The sequence below is a fragment of the Polyergus mexicanus genome, unplaced genomic scaffold (assembly GCF_030449975.1).
Source record: "Polyergus mexicanus isolate NDT 795.1 unplaced genomic scaffold, iyPolMexi1.0 SCAF_17, whole genome shotgun sequence".
Classification (NCBI taxonomy): Eukaryota; Metazoa; Arthropoda; class Insecta; order Hymenoptera; family Formicidae; genus Polyergus; species Polyergus mexicanus.
In genome coordinates, this window is record NW_027223337.1 from 1992219 (window position 1) to 2015092 (window position 22874).

Below are 22874 nucleotides of genomic sequence, written 5' to 3' on the forward strand. Positions count from 1 at the left end.
GAATTAATATATTATAAAGAAAGTAACGGAAATAGTAACGATTCGTTAGTTTTTGAGTAACGGTAACGAGTTACTTTTTAAAATCGGTAACGTGTAACGGTAACGAGTTACTTTTCAGAGAAAGTAACGGTAACGGTAACGACTTACTTTTATAAAGTAACGTTCCCAACTAAGTTGATATCTAAAAATGTTAATTTAAAGCGTAAAATATCTTTAAAAAAAGTATATATATATATATACAGACAATTTAAATAATAAAACAATTTTTTGTAAATTTAAATCATATAATACAACGTTATATATGTCGAGAAAAGTTATTAAAGAAATTTCCAATGATTTTGTACTTACAATTAGATATTCGTAACGAGATGCGAAGTTTCGAGATTTCGGGGTCCAACATCATCTTGCAAACATCCATTCTACAGCCCCTTGTCAACCACTCTCCAATGTCAGTCGCTATTTCGTCATCCATCGTCATCGACATATAATCGCGCTTATTGACTCGGTTCCCGCTTCACCATAGCTCATCATAGTTGTGTTCTCGCCAGGATGTGACATTTAGAGAGACTGTAGTCCACAGTAGGCTTAAAGACGATACTGTAATTTCGAGCGACAGCATATTCAGGCGAGATCACGATCGTTACGCACTTACCCTTGCCCATCCGCCCCTCCCTCACATTCTTCTCATTCAGTTCCCGTTCCTTAACCATACGAATTTATCCTAGAAATTCCCATTCGAGACCTTTCTTCTTAACCCAGACACAGTGTGTATTACATTTGCGTTGCTTTGGCTCTCTGGGAATGCGTCGGTATCTCGTGGATCCCCGAGGTTTGCTTGACTTGACCGAATAATAAAGGTAACAGTTTGCACCTTTCCTTATTTTTTACTCGTTTCAACAACAACTACAACAACAACAACAGCAACAACTGCAGCTACAATTAATACAGAAAACGAAAAAGATTTTTTCTGGCCTGAGATGCGTGCGTGCGTGTGAGCATCGATATTTCATTCGGCATGATCTCTTTTCGTAGTCGTAGATCACTCTGCCTGCACATTTTACGTGTAAATATACATACATATATATATATACATATATCTTTCTGTATATGTGTATGTTTATAAAATTATATTTAATTATCTATATATCTATATATATATATATATATCAAGTATCTTGATCACCCGAGTGCGAGCACGTGCCACTACGCTCACGATCAATCTTCACCGACCTTTGCGCTGGCTCTTTGGGCTCGTTGGAAGACAACTTTTATTCACTTTTGCATGTCTTCTCACCGTCTCTACCTATCTATCTATTTCCGTCTTTCTCTCTTTCTCTCTTTCCTTCTTTTTTTCTTTCTCTTCTTTCTGTCTGTCTCTCTTTCTCATTTTTATATTTCTTTCGTCGCAACGGGACGAGAATGACGAACGCTCGCATAACGCATTTGCAAGCTCTTTTTCGCGTAAAAGTAGACGAACGATTCTACAAGAGTAATAAAAAAAATTTTCAACATTCGTCGAGATTGATAGAGCCTTAAGTTCTCAAGAATGAATTTAAAGGATTCGAATTCGAGCGTACGTCCTCCGCTTCGTTAGCGATTGGTAATGTAGGCTAGTAGTACATATATTATTAATTAAATTTGTACTTTATCGAACTAGTCGTTAGACGCGGGTACTTACATATACATATATATTGTTATTATTATTATTGTTATCATTATTATTATTCGCCTCCTTCACGAGGTCCGCACCCAAACACATCCCGCCCTTGCGTACCTATTTCCGAGAGTTCTACTTGTTTCACACGCCATCGTTTGGGCTCAAGTATATACATATATTTGTATACTCATGTTACATATATATTATATACATATACGTCTATATATCTATATATCTATCTATCTATATATATATATTATATATTGTCGCACGCGATCGATGCGTGGCCGATATTTTGCCGTCTTGTAAAACGTTGAAAACTCCCACTCACCACAGTATCTCGCTTGTGCAGCGTTTTTTTTCACCACAGTAAGAAGTAGAACCTTACCAAACAAATACACCTAATCGTACAAGAACCAACCCCTACGAGACTTTGTCGACAAATCGATGCGCGACGCAAAATCTCGCGCCTGGTCGAGAAACTTGGACGATCAAGCATCCGTCTTACTTTTTTTTCCTCTTTTTTTTTTACAAGCTAAGAGCTGTATTACGTACCATTGTATCGCGCGCTATCATAGAAACGCCTTCAAGTTTCGTTGTCCTTGTTGGTAGCTCCTAGGAGAGTTAACGTTGCAGATAATAGATGATCGATTGCCCTTGTCCCTTGTCACTTTCCTTGTTACCCTGTTGCCGTGTTGAACATAGAGGTGAATTGTCTGCTGCTGCCTGGCGTGCGAATGACACGAGACTTTATATATATATATATCAATTGACACCCGCGAAATACGCCTCGCATCGATTCATGAACCCCCTGATTCTCCAACTCTACCCCCACCTACATACTTACCTTCATTCTCACTGTATCTTCTCTCAGTATCTTTATCAGTTTCTTCATCATGCAAATAGCCGCGTACGTCGCGTCAAAAGCGCGGAAACTTGAGAGCTGCAAAAGTCGAACTGAACGAAAGCAGCGCATTGTTTCAAAAGAAAGATCAAAAGAACATTCCGGAACTTCACACGCGAGACTATTTCTCTGTGTGTGCATTTCTCTTTTTCTCTTTCTCTCTTTCATGTCTATTTTATCGGTTTGTTTGAGATTCGATCTCTTTGACAACGCGTAAAGTCGTACGTTGAAAGCGACCACGAGCTTACGTAGCTTCCTTTCGTTCGCGCCGTGCTTTTTTTTTACGATTCTTCGTCTATCGTGAAAACGTACCTGTCTCTAAATCGCTAACGACCAGTAAAGCAAGACATAATAAGTTGAACATTGGCACCCGTGACGGATTTGCGTAAAGCGGCTCTCTCTCTGACGTTGCAGTGCCGCCCAGATGGATCGTCGAGCCGATCGACGTGAGCGTCGAGAGGAACCGCCACGTCGCTTTACACTGCCAAGCGCAGGGTGTACCGACACCGACGATCGTCTGGAAGAAAGCCACCGGTGAGATGAATAAAGTAATTTTGGTATACAATATTTTACCGTGCGAGATTTATCTATATTTATTTATCGGAATTCGTTAGAAACGGATTAATTTTACCACTTACAAGATATTTTCTGTTTGAAACTATTCTGTTTTTCTTTTTCCTTTTTTTTTTCTTTTTAGCTTAAAATGTATAATGAAATACTTTTATATGAAATATTAGTTGACTTTGATGCATATGGTATATTTTTTAACAGGAAGCAAGGCTGGTGATTACGAGGAGTTGCGTGAAAGAACGTACACCAAAATCCTCAGCAACGGCACGCTGTTGCTGCAACATGTGAAAGAAGACAGAGAAGGTTTCTATCTATGCCACGCGAGCAACGGCATAGGAAGTGGTTTAGGCAAGGTCGTGCAATTAAAAGTCAATTGTGAGTAAAATGTTTGAATCGCATTTTGCACTTAAATAACACGTTTATTAATAACACGTATGGTGAGCGTAATATCAATAATACGAGCACAGCCTTCATCTCATTCTTATCTTACCATTCAATTTCTATGGACTAATACCCGTATTCATAGTCCGTTCTTGAGGAATAAGGATTCCTTGTTCCTCGTTTCACGTTTCATAAACTTTTCTTGACCGAACAAGGAATCTTACTGGCTCCCTTATCTCAAGGAAGGTCACGAGCTTCTTTGAGGAGTGATGCGACCTTTTTAGCAGACGATACGCAGAATATAACCAAATATAACCTCCAAAAGTTAGTTTCGTTACATTTGTGGTTTTGTGGTTATTTGTTGTCGCGCTCTCAAACTGAAAGTGTATAAAGGAAAAAGGGATAATGGACAATGAATTTTTAAATGATTCTGACGATGGATTTGAAGACGAAAATCCAGCGAATCGGATTCTGTGACGGATTCCGAAAAGATACATTCGCGATTGGGAAATCCCGTGGAATTTTTTGAAGATACGAAAAAGTTTTCATATGTATTATATGAAATTAGTTGCAGGCAGCATAAAACGGTACTGCCTCCAGTCGGTTACTAAAAATCCCTAAAATATTCCTTCCTTCTGAAAGGGAGACTCGAGGTCCATCTATGAAACAAGGTGGCCTTGCAGATTCAAGGAATCCTTCATGGAGGCTTCCTCCGTCCTTAAAATAAGGAAGGACTATAAATACGAGTATAAGAGACACATTTTGTCGAAATGAAATAAAATTTGTTTGAATCAACTAAATCTCTTGTTTGGATATGGGCAAACAAATCCTTTAATTAATACAACAACAAAATTTAGTTGGAAAATTTGGTAATATTAACACACAAATTTAGTTCAACGAACAAAATTATTAATTGTACAAAATCAAACTTTTGGTTGTTTTTTATTTTAATTCTGTTCACTGAATCACATTTGTGTGTTAGTATTACGAAATTTTCCAACTGCAGTTACATTTGCTTTCGTTACATCAACGAAAGTTTATCCATATTCAACAAGAAATTTATAGTTGTCTCTTGTAATACGAAGAGAAAAAGATATATAGATTATATTCTCCATCTTTTCAATTCTCTCGTCTTTAACGCGAACCGAACCTTAACCTAACCTAATCAGTATTTCCCGGACAGATGAATCCGCCATGATTGAAGATGCACTGCATACTGCACATCACATTACACATTACACTGCATAACTATTGACCGCGCAGTGACATATGAATGCACAAAATAGCTTATGATATTCAACTAATACTCGTATTCATAGTCCGTCCTTGAGAAATAAGGATTCCTTGTTCCTCGTTCCACGTTTCATAAACTTTCCTTGACCAAACAAGGAATCTTATTGGCTCCCTTATCTCAAGGAAGGTCACGAGCTTCCTTGAAGAGTGATGCGACCTTTTTAGCAGACGATACGCAGAATATAACCAAATATAACCTCCAAAAGTTAGTTTCGTTACATTTGTGGTTTTGTGGTTATTTGTTGTCGCGCTCTCAAACTGAAAGTATATAAAGGAAAAAGGGATAATGGACAATGAATTTTTAAATGATTCTGACGATGGATTTGAAGACGAAAATCCAGAGAATCGGATTCTGTGGCGGATTCCGAAAAGATACATTCGCGATTAGGAAAATCCCGTGGAATTTTTTGAAGATACGAAAAAGTTTTCATATGTATTATATGAAATTAGTTGTAGGCAGCATAAAACGGTGCTACCTCCAGTCGGTCGCTATAAATCCCTAAAATATTCCTTCCTTCTGAAAGGGAGACTCGAGGTCCATCTATGAAACAAGGTAGCCTTGCAGATTCAAGGAATCCTTCATAGAGGCTTCCTCCGTCCTTAAAATAAGGAAGGACTATGAATACGGGTATTAACGATTTAGTTCAAGCAACAAATACAATTATTTAGAACGCGATGAGATGGATGAGTTTGTTATCGCAACAATAAAATTTTATTCAGATAAACAACTCCATGCAAACAAAACAATAGTTTGTTAGTGTAACATTTAACTTCTTTCCAGTAACATAATTTTTATTAAGCAAAACCAAATTACATGTTCAGTCAACAAAATGGTTCAACCAAATAATTTTGTTTTATTTAACGAAATGGGTCTCTCAGTGTCTGTGTCGCTTTGCGGTTTTATAGCATCTCCGTATTTCGCGGCGCCGTCCCGGCTCGTAACCGTAAAGAAAGGGGATACGGCGACGTTACACTGTGAGGTACACGGCGATAAGCCGGTTACCGTTACCTGGCTGAAAGGTGGCAAAAGCGAGCTTAATCCCTCGACAAATTACCGGTAAGTTGAGATTAACTATACGTAGCATAATCATCGAAAGGAGTTTGCGGACGCGATAAATCGATACGCGATGAATTAACCGAAACTTGTGCACGGCGCAAAATCTTTACCTTGCTACTGATTCTCGTTAAATTATCGTGTCTCGCTCGTTCAGTGTGCCACATTTATGGCGAGCCGTGTGTTATTCTCGATAAATCGATCGCATCGAGCGGAGTTTAGGAAATAAAATATGACGCTTAAGATATTAATAATGAATACCGGGCTGATAATAGAGAAGGCAGGTCAAGTGTATTCACTCTTGAAAAATGCAAGAGAGCGCACCATATATCTAATTGAAAGGATCAAATAAAATCCATTTATTCGTTTATTAAGAGAATATCGAAATGTGTTGTTCAAAGGGAGTTGCAAAATATTAGCGTGTAACTTTTCTGTGTGATGCGACGGCATATGAATATTTCATAGTTGTGCCTCTCGCACAGAGTTTTTAATGGACTTTTATAAATTTGCTATAAAGCGTCGCAGTGAAGCAGGAAGTAACACCGGACGGTATCATAGCGCAATTGCAAATCTCATCAGCGGAAGCCGCCGACAGCGGTGCGTATTTTTGCCAGGCGAACAATCTTTATGGCCGCGATCAGCAACTGGTGCAACTCCTCGTGCAAGGTACGATACGATTTTGTAGGTCAATTCGCCCCGATATGGAATAATTGAATTCCGAATGTAATATTCTTGCGCTATGCGCATATATATATCGACACATGAGTGCATTAATATCGAATTCCGCACGTTTTAGAGCCACCACAACCACCGAACGCCCTAGAAACTGCCATGGTAGCGAGTCGTAGCATTAACGTTAAGTGGCAACATAAGTCGCAGGACACTAGCGAGGTCACCAAGTACATTCTTCAGTACAAAGAGGGCGAAGGTAAATTATTATTCACGTGAAATAAGATATAATATATGAAATTTAGTTTTAAGTAAGGATAATTTCACATTTAATTAAATAATTATTCTGTATTAGGAAATTATATTAGGTGTATAACCTTGCTTCCGCCGTTTTTTTTCCGAAATTCGAGGCTTTATTGTAAAAAACTGGTTATACATTTTGAAATTGCTTGTTGAGTCACTCCCAATGATCGTGCCAATTCTTTTTGACTTTGACTCGAGTCTTCATTAAGTAATGCCTCCAATTCTGCATCTTCGAAAACCTTCTCTCTTCCACCGCTGTGCCGGCCTTCGACGTGAAAATCACCGTTCTTGAAGCGTTGAAACCACTCGCGACACGTTCTTTCACTAATAGCGGCTTCACCATAAGTATTTCAGAGCATTCGATGAGCCTCAGCCGCAGATTTCTTCACATTGAAGCAGAAAATTAAAACCTCCCGCAAATGACGAGAATTTGGCTCGTAAATTGACATTTTCAATCGAGAATAACTTTATGACGCGGACACAAATCGACTAATGTTTCTATGGGGTTATGTTGACAGATGCCCAAGTTTATTGCATGACGTCTATGATCTATTTATTTCGACCACTACTTACCGCTAAAGCCATCTATAGGAAAACAAGCGGAAGCAAAGTTGTACACCTAATAACTTATTTATCCAAATAACATCATGTGCGTATAAAAAATAATCGTATTGTTAACAAATATAATTTTATCTGTACTCTTCTTTGTATTCTTTCAATGTATTTCTTCAAAATTTACCTTTTATTCTTTATAATTTATAATTTTTATCTTAGGCATAAGAAATCATTTTTTTTCGATCTATCATCTTTAACATGTGGCTAAAATCTTGAAATTGAAACTGCTAGGTGGAATGTGGCAGCAACAAGAATTTACCGGACCACCATTGCCGTATGCAGCATTAATCGATGACCTGAAACCAGCCACGAGATATACCATACGCGTAATAGCGGAAGGTCCAGCGGGTCGATCTGTCCCTTCGGCGGAACTTGTCGTCAGGACTGAACCGCAGAGACCAGCTGGTCCGCCGATGAATCTCGCAGCTCGAGCACTTTCCTCGTCGGAGATTCTCGTCAGTTGGTCACCGCCGTTGGCAGAGCTTCGTCACGGTGACATACAAGGCTTCAACGTCGGTTACAAAGAAACCAGGTAACTATTATTTAAAAATTTTCGAGTATAAAATAACAAATATAAAAGTATTATATATTCAATAAATTATTAAGTTTATAGTAATTTTTGTAATAATATATTTGTATGTCGATTAAAATTCTATTTGATATTGAACGCCTCTTTGAACTGACCGCTTCTAAAAAAAAAAAAAAAAAAAAAAATTATAGAATTATGAATAAATATCTTAGAGAAAGAGAATAAGCAGGATATTCTTATTGCAGCTCGAATAATCCATCATACAACTTCAGCTCCGTGTCGGGTGACGGAGAAGAAGGTGGCGGAGAGCTTCGACTTACAGGTCTCAGGCCTTACACTAGGTACACTCTAGTCGTTCAAGCTTACAATCAGGTCGGGCCAGGACCTTTGTGCGAACCATTGCTCACGCAAACGTTGGAAGACGGTGATTATTATGAATTTTTTTTGAAAAATCTTTATTCGTTTATCTTTCTTTTCTCTATTATTTCTGAGATGGATTTCTAAGACAATTGTTTAGAAACGATTGTTTGCAGTTCCCAGCATGCCGCCAGATGATGTGAGATGTGCGGCGCTCACTTCTCAGTCCTTGCAAGTGTCCTGGCAACCTCCGCCCAACACGCACAGCAATGGCATTATTCAAGGCTATAAATTGAATTACGAACCCATTTTGGCGGATGCGTGGCGAGGACTGGACGAGATGGAGGTGAGTATTCTTTCAAATTAATCATTTCTTTCCTGCATGTTCTCCTAATCGCAATTAATTAGTTAATTTTGTGATTAGGTTCGTAAAACGAGCGCTCTAACGACGGTTCTAACTGGACTTAGGCGGTACACTAATTACACTATCCAGGTTTTGGCTTATACTAGAATCGGTGACGGTGTGCCCTCCACAACAATTTACTGCCAGACGGATGAAGACGGTGATTTATTTGACATTCCAAAATAATTTCTTAAAACTTTACTAAATAATTTTCTCTTGTTTTTTTTTGTTTTTTTTTTGTTTTTTTTTATTCAGTGCCAGGCAGCCCGGCTGATATCAAAGTCGTCGTGAGCTCGCCGCAAGCTCTCTTTATCTCATGGCTACCTCCACTCGAACCGAACGGAATTATTACGAAATACAATCTTTATACAAGGTAAAAATAAAACAAAATACAAAATATTTTCTACACATGATAAAAATAAAACAGAATTTGTGTTACTATTCGCATCTTGTCTGTCTCGTATATCTATATGGCCGAGAGATCTTATATCTCGCATAAAATCAAATTTTTTTATCACATTTATTCTTTCCTTAAGTTGGCAAAGATATCGAAAAATTTTACAGGGTTGTTGACGGACGGGAGGAACTCAATCACGGTAAGAAGACGTTACCTGCCACGAGCACGTATTTCGAGGCGACCGATTTGCAGCAACACGTCGAGTATCAATTCTGGGTAACCGGTAGTACCCGGATGGGCGAAGGTCAGAGTTCGAGGGTAACGGCGCAGGTGCCGACGAATCGAGTGCCAGCCAGGATCACGTCTTTCGGCGGGCACGTGGTGCGTCCATGGCGGAGTTCGGCCACTTTGGCGTGTAACGCTGTCGGGGATTCGACGAGAGAATGGTACAAGGGTACCACGGAGCAGATGCGTACCGATTCTAATAGAAACGTGCAGATCTTGACGACCGGAGAGCTCGTGTTGTCGAATCTTCAGTCGCAGGACAGCGGGAATTACACCTGTCAGGTGGAGAACTCTCAAGGCAGCGACAAGCTGCATTATACTCTCACGGTGCAAGGTAATTTTCTCTTGCAATTAATTCGTTCTTTATTTTTATCCCACGCTTATATTTTAATAAGTAAGAACGTTATAAGAGAGTATCTCTTATGTATTATAACAATATTATTAATTATTAAAATGATTATTTATATATCTATGCACTCGATGCTATTATAATGATTATATTATATGAATATAATGGTATTATGATGAGATTATAATATTGCTACATGATTATGCATGACGATATACCGCTAAATAGATTTTAATAATAGCTGATCACGCGCGCTAAATCAATTCACTACGTAGATTCTAATTTAGCGACTATAAAGCAGAATATTAACGTAGTCTAGAATAACATCACCGACTGTTGCAGTTCCGCCTAGTGCTCCCGTATTATATGTAACTAGCTCCACGTCGAACAGTGTATTACTGCATTGGAAATCTGAGCACAACGGTGGTGCACCGTTGACGGGTTACACACTATATTATCGAACTACTCACGGTACTCTCGATGAGTTACAGTTATCCCGCCACGCTACCAACCACGAATTGAAGGTAAACTTGCCCGAAATCAAGAAATATTTTTATTGATGAAATCAATAAAAAATATTAAAGCAATTGTCATAGTTAACAATAGAAGTAAAAATTAAATTGATCGAAAACAATAGACAGGCAAAAAAAAAAACAGATGCTATCTCTTAACAGGGGCTGCTGTGCGGGAACACATATCAGTTGTATTTAACGTCGCACAATAAGATCGGCAGCAGTCCGCCATCTCCGGTGCTCTCGGTTCGAACTCAGGGTCAAGCTCCGGGAATTCCACCATCGGCCGCTTTCGTCAGCCCGAACTCCACTACTTTGGTGCTACGATTGCACATCTGGCCTGATAATGGGTGTCCCATAAAGTACTTTGTTATTCAATACAGACCTATAAACGAGTTTCACTGGACTCTGGTGTCGAATAACGTCAAAATGCAACGGCGATTCGTCGTGACAAATTTAACACCGAGCTCGGTCTATCAGCTCAAGGTCGAGGCCCATAACGTGGCTGGTAGTAATCAGGCAGAGTTCACGTTCGTGACATTGACGAAGGAAGGGGGTAAGTTTGAAAATAGGTCTGGATGGAAATATAATGTAGAACAAAAGAAAAATTAATATAAGAGTAGCGCAATTTTTGACCAATTCAGGAAACGATGGTCGAGCTACACCATCCGATAGAACTACTACGTTTAAACACATATATCCAAAAGCACTGTGTTTCTGTAACTTTGCAGAATCACCGCCTCCAGAACTGTCAAAGCGCGGAATAACATCGGTCATGCCGTTTTATGCGGACGTTAAAGTGATACTGCCATTGATCGTGGCTACTATAGCGCTGGTCGCCGCAGCGGTAATCGTCGCCTTTCGTTGGAGGAACAGTGAGTTCACTTTGACGAACATGCAATTATTTCTTAATAAATTTATTTCATAAAATAGTTTTTGTTGTTAATTTTAATTCTATACTTCAATATATTCTATCAACAATACTGTATCCTAAATATATCTGCAAATATTTTTTTAATATATGAAAAGAATAATGTTGAGAGGGATTAATAAAAGGATGCATTTGCCAGGATATTTGGGGGGTCCAGTGCAACGGCCGATGAAAGAATCCCAAGAGAATCAACAAAATGCCGAGACGCAACGAGAGCGTTACTATGCCACGATACACAAAGTGGCTTTGCAACAAGCTGCAAATACGGGCGCTGGACCTGACAAGATTCCAGGTGAACCTTTGTTTCGATCTGGACAACTGCCAGGTTTGGTACTATAATTACTGTTACGCAGGTAAGAGTCGGTCGCTTTTAGCGCCGCTCGATGGTAAAACAAAATTACTTAAAAATGAAGCTGAAAAGAGAAGACAACACACTTCACATATAAGTATTATATGTACATATATTCGCCTGGAATAGAAAAAAATTAATAAATTTAAGCTAAAAGAAAACCACCTAATTCTTAAAAAAAATCACAATCTTAACAATATAAAAAAAAAAAAAAAAAATTATGAATCTGTTTTTAAGAAATAATAATTGAACGGAAATTCGAAGCGAATTTTTACGCTTCTGCATTCGCTGGAAGCGAATGGACGACTGAAACAGTTAGCCCGACGCGATTTGAAAGGTAGGCAATGCCTCTGATGGGTTACAGAGACAGCGGAGGACATTTCGCCGTACGCTACGTTCCAGCTTTCGGAGGGTGGCGGGGGAAGCCTGGCAGGGTTGGGCGCATTGGGAGGATTGGGAGGCGCGGCGGAGGCCACAGCGGCCGGTCTTCATCCGAACAATACCCTTCTGCACAGCTTCATGTATCACGAACACGCCATGACCGAAGGATGCGCGAGTCCCCCACCGGCGGCAACGGTATATGCGCTAACTAGATTTTTTTTAATTTATATATTATTATTATTATGATTAAATTTTTTTATTTGAGAGAGAGAGAGAGAGAAGGAGAGAAAGAGATTCAGAGAGAATCTTAAAATATTATTTAATAAATTTAAAATAATTGAATTAAAAATAAATGACGTAAAGAGAGAAATCCAATATAAAATCTTTTTTAAATTTATTTATATATATATATATATATATATATATCAGGGTTGGGAAAGTTACTTTATAAAAGTAACTCGTTACCGTTACCGTTATTTTTTCTAAAAAGTAACTTGTTACCGTTACTCGTTACTAATTTTAAAAAGTAACTCGTTACCGTTACAGTTACTAAAAAGTAACGAGTCGTTACAATTTCCGTTACTTTTTTACAATACAAACTAATAAATTATTTTGCATAAGAAAAACTTTTAAAAAATTGTAAGCAAGATTTCATTCAAGATTTATTACAAAATAAATGATTAAATTTTATCGAAATTCTTTATTAAATTTTAATAAAATTTGTTGCTCCATAGTATCATCATTTAAGTGCCCTCTTTGTGGTGTTAATACAGAGCCACCGATGCTAAACATTCTTTCTACAGATGCACTGCTTGGTAGAGCTGTATTATATTTAATAAAAAGTTTTTTTAGTTTTGGATAGTCGTTTAACATTTCTATATTACAATTATTTGATTTTAAAAACCGTTGCAATTCTTCTTGTTCAGATTCATTTTGCACCGTTTTTTGCTCAAAAATGAAAAAATCATCGTGATCGTCAGATTTTCCAGCTTTTGAAGAATTTTCAGTTGATCGGATTCCCAATAAATCCTCCAAGTAATTTTCAGCACGTTTTCTTTTTTCTCCGGTTAACCAGTTTAACTTAAATTTTGGATGTAAACATGCTGCTATTATTAATTTTTTTGTTTCAAATATTGTAAGAAATTTAAAATCAAATATAGTAAATTAAGCGACATTGTTTGTTTTATTGAAATTAATACTTTTGAATCAATAGTTTAAAATAAAATAATATTTTTCAATTAAATCCTTATTTAAAATTAAATAACATATGTATTAATCAAATTAATAAGTTACCTTTTATTTAAACCTTGCTGAATAGCTTCAACTAATGAATGGCAATCTATAAGGTCAGATTTATTGAGATTTTCTAATTTTCGTTGCAAGGTACTTAGAACTGGTAGTAAACGAGAGCTCTGCTTTTCCGAAAAAATAAAGCTCTCATTGGATATCGCGCGTCGCGTCATCGCACTGGTCTGCAAGAGCCATAAGTTGATCAATTAAATTCAAGCATTTTTACAACATTTTAAGAATGCTAATTGGTCGATTTGCTTACGGCTTTACGGTTAAGATAAAAATTTTATCACGCACAATAGCAAGAATAATAACTTAAATAAATCAAAAAATTTGAAAAAAGTAACGATAAAAGTAACTGTTAAATTCGTTACTCGTTACCGAAAAATGTAACGAAGTTACTTTTTCCGTTACAAATAAAATTTGTAACGCCATTACCGTTACAGTTACCGAAAAAAAGTAACTGTAACGGTAACGGCGTTACAAGTAACGCGTTACTTCCCAACCCTGATATATATATATATATATATATAAAATTGTTGATTAAGAATGAGAATTGAATATTTAATACGATTATGGAGATTGGAATATACATCTCTGTTACAAGAGCTATTGCGATTAGCATAAAGATCTAATTTGCACAGAGCATGAAGAGCGTTTCGTCGAGAAGGCGACAGCAGAGAAAGCAGCAAACCCCGGGCGATGTCGAGAGCGACGAGAGCGAGTCTGACCCGGACCAACTGATAAGCTCACGCACGGAGTCGTCGAATCAACTGGATGCTGGCAAACTAAAACATAGTATTTAATCTGAATTTAATTAAAACGTTATCGAGTCATTGATACTCTAACGATATATTGTTTCAGTTCGCGCGGTTTCGGATTTTATCTATCACGGCACGTCGAGCACCTCTTCGGACATTTCTCCCATGTCCGAACAGAAGTCATTGCCACGAAGGGGGCGATCAAGGTAATGATTCAAATTCGTCAAGCGCAAATCATCATCGTTTGCTTTTTTGTCACAATTCTCCACAATTTCTAGCTTCCCAGAAAATCTCACGCAGTGTCAATGTACCTAAAAGTATTCGAGTGGTCAGCCGTAAAAAATTCATATTTGTCTCGTTTTTTATTCAAATATCAGAAATTAGGAGCAATCTGAAAAATCGTTATTATATGAAAAAATATTGACACAGGTCTTAATTAAACATCTATGGCACTTAATAAGTAATCACTCGATTACTTCATCATCGCTCGTTCGTAACATCCGTCAGTAAGTCTCGTCTGTTTCTCTTGGCTATCTCGTAAGATGGCATGTTCCCAGCAGGAGCTCTCTACGCACACTACTTCCGCCGATCTCGGTCGCGGAGACCGCGTTTGTTGGCGGCAATCAGGGGGCGGTTGTGCCTACGCCGGGGAACGGGGACCGGCCGGAGCTCAGCGAGGCCGAATGCGACATTGATTCTCTGAAGAAGCTGAAACTTGGCCTGAGGAGTTCTCTGTGGTCAAGACCGAGCACTCAGAACAATCCTTCGTCGGATTACTCCATCGCCGTCTAATCTGTACCACCGTATGGTATCATTCTTCCATAGTAGGAACTCTCTCTCCACTCTCTTCCTTTCTCCCCTCCTTCCTTTTTCAACCCCATGGGCCAAAGATTGAGTAAATTAATACTTCCTCCTCATGTCTCATCGAGAATTCTCTTATGGTCATTGATAGAACTACTCGACTGCCACGGGCACATTTTTGTCGATAGATAAATTACATTCTACTCGTTAAAGACGATTGATGGAAAGAGAGGCGTGCATATAAATAAGATTGTAAAGAAGATCAAGGCAATGAAGTGGACGAGTATAGAAGAACAGACGCGTATATATCGGGCTGAATAAAAAAAGGATGATTTTCTTGCTATATAAAGAAAAAAAAATCTTAAACTCTTACAATTTTTAAATTAAGCTATTATCTTTCACAACTCAATTCATAATTTATAAAAGAAATTTACTTTCTTCGCAGAGATATACAGGGTGTCCTAGACCACACGTACACTCCTTTTCTTTCAAAAACTAAGCGTTTTAGAGAAAAACGTTTTGAACAAAAACATGGTTTTGAGGGGAACATAAGATGGTGTCATTGGTTTGACCTTGGATGGCATCGTTAAGGTCAAGTCAAGGACATTTTTAATTTCTTAAATGGAACCCCCTATTTTTTATTGCATATTCTTATAGCTTACGTCGAGAGCTTTCCAAAACACTATAATAAAGTATTTTTTCATAAAGTACTTTTTGAGTTATTTTGTATTTTAATCTGACATATTTTAATATAAAAAATAAAATATTTCGTAAAATATTCAGTTTTCGATAATCTTACCGTAATACTTTTATGTACAAAATAACGAGACAAATCAATTAGTATAAAAAAATAATTGTTTTTAAGAAAATTATTTACAATGTATTTTTTAAAATAATTATTTGTTTTTTTGGCACTAATTGATTTTTCTCATTATTCTGTACATAAAAGTATTACAATAAGATTATTGAAAACTGAATATTTTACGAAATATTTTATTTTTTATATCAAAATATGTCAGATTAAAATATAAAATAACTCAAAAAGTACTTAATGAAAAAGTTCTTTATTATAGTGTTTTGGAAAGCTCTCGAGACAAGCTATAAGAATATGTAATGAAAAATAGGGGGTTCCATTTAAGAAATTAAAGATGTCCTTGACTTGACCTTAACGATGCCATCCAAGGTCAAATCAATGACACCATCTTATGTTCCCCTCAAAACCATACAATTTTTGTTGAAAACAACAACGTTTTTCTCTAAAATGCTTAGTTTTTAAAAGAAAAGTGTACGGGTGGTCTAGGACACCCTGTATATCAGCTTTTCTAATATTTAATTAATAATATATGACAGAAAGTACGAAACTATACAACTGTTCTTCTATAAATGTGCTTCTTCGTTGATCGAGTCGAGAGAGAGTTAGTCGAAAGTATCTAAAAATGCGTGCGTCTCCTCTTCCTTGTCCGTGACGCGACGCATGGAGTGCGTAGAGTGCGTGAGTGAGTCCGAGTCCGAGTGTGTGGATGATTGTCGAATCGCGTGTGCGAATGCGTGCCAAAACGACAATTTGCTCAGACCGCTGCGAGTCGTTCGCCGGCGGGCGATCCATTCGAGACCAAAGACTTAATCATATGAACAGAGCACAGAAGAATCCTTCGTACATCATGAACGAAGATGGTGGCAGGCTGCATTTGCTTCGATTTTGAGCTAATATTTATCAAAAAATATTTCTTGATATTTATCGTGTTAATTTTATGCCACTTTTCATATCGGTATCTCTTTATATTTTTTTTATCACTTTTAATTAGTATATATAATATTTATTACAACATGTTTCTTCATTTATATGTATTGAATATATTTAGTTTGCATCTGCAAACATTTTTAATCACGTATAAGAAATTTGTTGATGAGAATTGTTGAGAGATATTTAATATCTATAATTTAATTGATTATCTATCATAATTTCTCTATATGTTAATCTTTATTTCATTCTATTAGCTTTTAAATGCTACAGTTTTGATTATTTTTGATACGTGTAATTTTTTATTATCTGAATATTCTCTGGATAAGTCAATTTTATTTGTATTAACATTTTAAAAAGATTTTCTTCTGAAGCCACTTTGAAAATAATGCACGTCTATGTTCGGTGCGCGCATGTTATTTTAAGGATCGGGACGAGATACGCGAATGAATCGGGGAAGAGAGAAGACACAGACTTCCAAGTCTCCATGATGGAGAACGTTGATAGGTTGATTGGGCTCTGTTGCGTTGTAAAGTTTATATACATATTTAATAATAGCACCGTTGATTACTTTAAGTCCGTTATTAATCCTAAGACCTCTATATAGAATGTTTTTTCTGTACGCGGATCGCGATATACACACGATCGGAAGTGTCATGCGCGAATCAGCTGATCGCAGCGATCTCGTTTCCCGCGCTATAAAATTCGGCCGAGGCGCTTCAGAGAAAGAGAACCGTCTTCTTCTCTCCTCTAAGAAATCTCTCTTGTAATGTCGCGCACCTCGAAACCTCACGATCCGACGCGACCAATCTTACTATTATGCAATAAGTTGTACCAGCGCAACTCTTCTTCAGACTGAAATCGAAAGTACTAATAAAAAATTGCCGTTAGAATTAATTAAACGCGTGCATTTTACTGCCTCGCGAGCTTCCAATATTTCCACGACACTGCCATCTCGCAGATCATTTATCGTGTATAAAAAGGGATAATATCGAGATCGTTTTACATATTTCGAAAAAAGACGTTTTTTGTAACATTTATCTATATCCAAATGACTTCCAAGTAAAGTGGAATTATTGCTGATCTTCTTCCACCCTCCTCCAAGTGTCTCTCTTTAAATAGTGAAGTATACTGTACGATGTCTTTACATTCGGACTTCTCTCTCTTTGTGATGGCGCATGTATTGCCATTTTCTAGTTTATTTAAGCGCGAAGGAGACTGTTCCGAATTTATTGTACATGTCTGTACACACGTCGACGATATAACTTTGATCTTACGAAAAAACAATTTAGGAAAAGTTAAGAAATTCTAATCTCACATGTCAGAATATTGTAAGCGACGTTTTAAAATTTCACGGATTTATCGTAAAGTAATACCGATAATTTAAGGAAAACTGTGTGCGCGACACTATGAAGACGAGGCCGTAGATATACGTATATAAATACATATGTTGAGTACACGGGCATCAAGGCGCGTACATACGGAAGCATGTACGGCGCGTATGTTAATGTATATATAAAGGAAGCACGTCAATCAAACTTGTAGTATTCGATTAAATCGATAAGACGATTTTCGGAGAAGACGAAGTGCGATTCGTCGTGGTGTAATTGCGAGACGTTCCGTCGTCGACACGATTTTTGTACATTTTTCTTGCGTCATGGACCGACCGAGTTCTGTCAATCTCTTCTCGTAATCTTCTATGGGGACCAGTTCTCTTCGTTATCGTAATCGTATATAAATAATTAACGAAAAATTTTCTATAATCAAGCATCTCGAGGAAAATTTATCAACGAATTTTTTACAGACTTTAAGAAGTTTTTTACAAAAATAAAATAATCTGAATTAGATAATCTTTCTATTTATCTGATTACATCTGATACGTTAAGATCTCAATTGCGATGAGGTATTTTTGTTCACGGATGATTATACGGTCCTCGAAGGATGATGCAATGATATAATTCGGTGCATCCCTCGTCACTCTTTGCGATAATCCGTGCAGCTCGGAGAATGCACTTTAATTGTTGCATCGATATGAATGGAGGCGAGTGAATAAATCAAACGGATAATTGTTATTATAACTACGATTAACGTCGTTGTAGAAAAAGGAAGGGTATCGGCGCAAGAGACACCGCGAGAGTCTCATTGTCAGTGAAATGAAGAAGCTCGCAAAGTTTTCTCTCCGTTCTGCGATCGGAGGTTGTACGATTAAAAAAAAAAAAGAAACAAAAACGAATTGGGCGATTAAATTTAAACTGTATTAAGTCTGTGGTACGGCATTCTGATGCATTGTGTCGATCGTAGAATCGATTAAATAAATTGATATCGTGTAAAGTATCAGAATGGATTTTTTTCTGGTCGAACCTTAAAAACAAATGATTCAATAAATAATAAATATTGCGATTATATTTATATTTACGCAATGCAAACTCGATTAGAGATAATCGATTGAACATTTGACGGAAAAATCAAATTCAGTATCCCGTAAGTTCTGAAAACGTAGAGTCCAGATCATCGCAGATGAATTTGTACTTTTCCTTTTCTTTCGACAAGTAATCTAAAAATATAGGCGATATTTTTTTTTATTAATAACAATCGAAATTTGAAAAATTGAAAACTTGTAGAAACGCATATAATGTATAATATGCGTAATAATATAACGCATATATAATATGATTATCACCTTCTCTCTTGTCCATTTCTTTCGTAAATATCTTGACAGTTTTTTCGGCAAATATAGCACGCTTTTCGGCAGTTTTTAATTTCACTTTTAATTCCTTCAGTTGCGCTTTAAACTCCTCCACCCTTTGATTAGCCTGCAATAAACAATTCCTTTTCATTTTCTTGATTTTTAAAATATAAAACAAACAAAATAATTAGTAGAAAACAGATGTTACTTTCTCTTCGGATACTTCTAAGGACTTTAGTATATTGCCGACAATAAATAACTCGTCCTCTCTCTCAAGAATTTTCCTAAAATACATAATTATATGCGTTAGTATATATTATAAGATCTTTTATATATGTATATAAAATTACCAGGGTTGGGAAGTAACGCGTTACTTGTAACGCCGTTACCGTTACAGTTACTTTTTTTCGGTAACTGTAACGGTAATGGCGTTACAAATTTTATTTGTAACGGAAAAAGTAACTTTGTTACATTTTTCGGTAACGAGTAACGAATTTAACAGTTACTTTTATCGTTACTTTTTTCAAATTTTTTGATTTATTTAAGATATTATTCTTGCTATTGTGCGTGATAAAATTTTTATCTTAACCGTAAAGCCGTAAGCAAATCGACCAATTAGCATTCTTAAAATGTTGTAAAAATGCTTGAATGTGATTGATCAACTTATGGCTCTTGCAGACCAGTGCGATGACGCGACGCGCGATATCCAATGAGAGCTTTATCTTTTCGGAAAAGCAGAGCTCTCATTTACTACCAGTTTTAAGTACCTTGCAACGAAAATTAGAAAATCTCAATAAATCTGACCTTATAGATTGCCATTCATTAGTTGAAGCTATTCAGCAAGGTTTAAATAAAAGGTAACTTATTAATTTGATTAATACATATGTTATTTAATTTTAAATAAGGATTTAATTGAAAAATATTATTTTATTTTAAACTATTGATTCAAAAGTATTAATTTCAATAAAACAAACAATGTCGCTTAATTTACTATATTTGATTTGAAATTTCTTACAATATTTGAAACAAAAGAATTAATAATAGCAGCATGTTTACATCCAAAATTTAAGTTAAACTGGTTAACCGGAGAAAAAAGAAAACGTGCTGAAAATTACTTGGAGGATTTATTGGGAATCCGATCAACTGAAAATTCTTCAAAAGCTGGAAAATCTGACGATCACGATGATTTTTTCATTTTTGAGCAAAAAACGGTGCAAAATGAATCTGAACAAGAAGAATTGCAACGGTTTTTAAAATCAAATAATTGTAATATAGAAATGTTAAACGACTATCCAAAACTTAAAAAACTTTTTATTAAATATAATACAGCTCTACCAAGCAGTGCATCTGTAGAAAGAATGTTTAGCATCGGTGGCTCTGTATTAACACCACAAAGAGGGCATTTAAATGATGATACTATGGAGCAACAAATTTTATTAAAATTTAATAAAGAATTTCGATAAAATTTAATCATTTATTTTGTAATAAACCTTGAATGAAATCTTGCTTACAATTTTTTAAAAGTTTTTCTGATGCAAAATAATTTATTAGTTTGTATTGTAAAAAAGTAACGGAAATTGTAACGACTCGTTATTTTTTAGTAACTGTAACGGTAACGAGTTACTTTTTAAAATCAGTAACGAGTAACGGTAACGAGTTACTTTTTAGAAAAAATAACGGTAACGGTAACGAGTTACTTTTATAAAGTAACTTTCCCAACCCTGAAAATTACATATTGCGTATACGTAAAAAAATCTTACGAGAGTAAATGATCTTTAAAAAAAGGATATACATTCTGAGATATTCTTGTTTAAGCTAACTGAAAATAGATGAGAATGGATTCAGCCGAAAAGAACGCAGTCTTTATATTTAGAGAATTGCATGCGATAGAGAGAGAGAGAGAGAAAGATACGTACGCCTCGCTTGATTTAACCCTTTCTTCTGCCGCTTCGAGCTCATCCTCAACAAAAGCCAATTTTTTTGAAATGTCGTCCGATTTAGTGTCAGCGTCTTCGGCGATGAGTCTCGCTTCCTTCAATTGCGTCATCAATTGGTCCATCCTTTCTTCGTCCTGCTTGCTTCTATTCTCCAGGACTTTACAGATGCTGCATAAGAATCACTTTACGACATAATTTTTTTCACGATGCAAATGATAATGGTACCAATAAAAGTCTAACATTTATAGTGATATAAATTTTATAGATAACAGGTATATCAAATATTTCTTATATTATACCAACTACATGCGATACACTTCTCATAAGGACTCACAAAATGTAATAAATCAATAATACTATTATAATTAAACTTAATAATATTATTATTATAACTCAATATACAAAGTATTGCATAATAAACTTTATATAAAAATAAATATATACCGCTTTGCATCTTCCGCAGTTTCCATGGCCTGCGCAAGCTTCGCTTGAGCCGACAAACGTCGTTCCTCGGATTTTTCTAGATTCTGCATGCACTGTTGCATTTTTCTATTTAACACAGCCAGTTCCGACTGCGTCTGCAATTTTAGAATTAGCAAACGGCAAATCAGATTCGAGAACGCACGATATATTGTTTTGACTTACTAACCACGATATAGATTCTCTCCTTCATTTCAAGGCCCTTGTTTGATTTTATCAATTGAGCTTTGCTCACTTTAAGATCATGCTCCATTTGCATCAGCTTTTTCGCCAATTCGCGAACTTCATCTCTCAGTTTTTCTTCCTTTCGATTTGCCTCTTTCGCTTGCTGATCGCACAGATCAGCTTTGTCCATCGCGAGATCTTTCTCGAGCTTTAGCATTTGTAATTGTTTCTTAATGGCGTTCATTGCAAAGCTACATATAAATGGAAAAATTTTTTTCAATAACTAATCAAAATTATATTAATTCAACAAAATTTTTAATATGAATTGAATGATTCTAAATTGTTTTTAAACCCATCTTACCAATTGGCAATGAATCACGAAAATTAACTTTTAATAATTTTTGATATCTTTGTTTTGGGATATTATTCTTATGTTTCTTAATCGATTCTAAATGTTTAATGGGTGAATATTCTTTAAATGGATGCACACTTTGAATAGAAACACTTTCACTTTGAAATATCTTTTCTCTGCAAAAAAAAAAAAAGTGATAATCTTTGATTTAATATAATTCGCACTCTGCTAAATAAAACTTTGAATTACTGTAGAAACACTAACGAAGTATCAATTGCGATGTGCTCGTAGGTTACTGTACTCGGTGACCGATGAGAACAATGTTTTATAGGCTCAAAGCAATGCAAAAGAACAAAAGCGATTGCTGCTTTAGTTAGACTCAAACGAATTCTTGAACTTCTTAAAGCATCCATGTACTTTGTTGTGTCGATTGTCGCTGCCGATCGCAGATACATCGATGGTAAGTCTTCTATTTTAAATTTAACATAAATAATTATTATAAAAATAGTAATTTTTTATTATATTTAGTGCAATTTAAAATCTTATAATATATATTTTGCAATTTAAAATAACAGATACATTCTTTGCATTTTAAAACCAATAATGTTTTCAACATATAATTATTTTCAATATAAAATATAATAATAAACATTATAGTATATATCTCACAGTTATATATTATTTTGATCTATTTTAAATAATATATTTAATATATTAAAAAA

At 36.0% G+C, this 22874-nt stretch overlaps 2 protein-coding genes across 7 annotated transcripts in view; one reads left to right on the plus strand and one right to left on the minus strand.

Moving 5' to 3' along the window:
* The window catches only part of Dscam2 (Down syndrome cell adhesion molecule 2), a 115390-nt gene extending 99864 nt beyond the window's left edge, over positions 1-15526 (plus strand). For 2 of the 6 annotated variants that reach the window (XM_070310088.1, XM_070310087.1), the window contains exons 12-30: positions 2976-3095; positions 3333-3506; positions 5712-5862; positions 6377-6525; positions 6656-6787; positions 7678-7978; positions 8221-8399; positions 8509-8678; positions 8757-8895; positions 8991-9108; positions 9300-9751; positions 10109-10290; positions 10441-10834; positions 11010-11153; positions 11349-11534; positions 11923-12134; positions 13874-14027; positions 14094-14196; positions 14533-15526. In XM_070310088.1, coding sequence (XP_070166189.1) covers positions 2976-3095; positions 3333-3506; positions 5712-5862; positions 6377-6525; positions 6656-6787; positions 7678-7978; positions 8221-8399; positions 8509-8678; positions 8757-8895; positions 8991-9108; positions 9300-9751; positions 10109-10290; positions 10441-10834; positions 11010-11153; positions 11349-11534; positions 11923-12134; positions 13874-14027; positions 14094-14196; positions 14533-14782 — 3710 coding nt within the window. In that variant the 3' untranslated portion in view covers positions 14783-15526. Of the gene's footprint in view, positions 1-2975; positions 3096-3332; positions 3507-5711; positions 5863-6376; positions 6526-6655; positions 6788-7677; positions 7979-8220; positions 8400-8508; positions 8679-8756; positions 8896-8990; positions 9109-9299; positions 9752-10108; positions 10291-10440; positions 10835-11009; positions 11154-11348; positions 11535-11922; positions 12135-13873; positions 14028-14093; positions 14201-14532 lie in introns of those variants that run through there. The other 4 variants (XM_070310091.1, XM_070310090.1, XM_070310089.1 and 1 more) reach the window with 3 other exon arrangements.
* Positions 15527-19003: 3477 nt separating this feature from the next.
* LOC138940863 (tropomyosin-2) lies at positions 19004-22229 on the minus strand. The gene is made up of 7 exons (XM_070310094.1): positions 22162-22229; positions 21805-22051; positions 21600-21733; positions 21135-21323; positions 19427-19502; positions 19213-19345; positions 19004-19086 (listed from the first exon to the last, which is right to left on the minus strand). The coding sequence occupies exons 2-7, from the start codon at positions 22042-22044 to the stop codon at positions 19004-19006; spliced, it is 855 nt and encodes a 284-aa protein (XP_070166195.1). The 5' UTR covers positions 22045-22051; positions 22162-22229.
* Between the last annotated feature and the right edge of the window lie 645 nt (positions 22230-22874).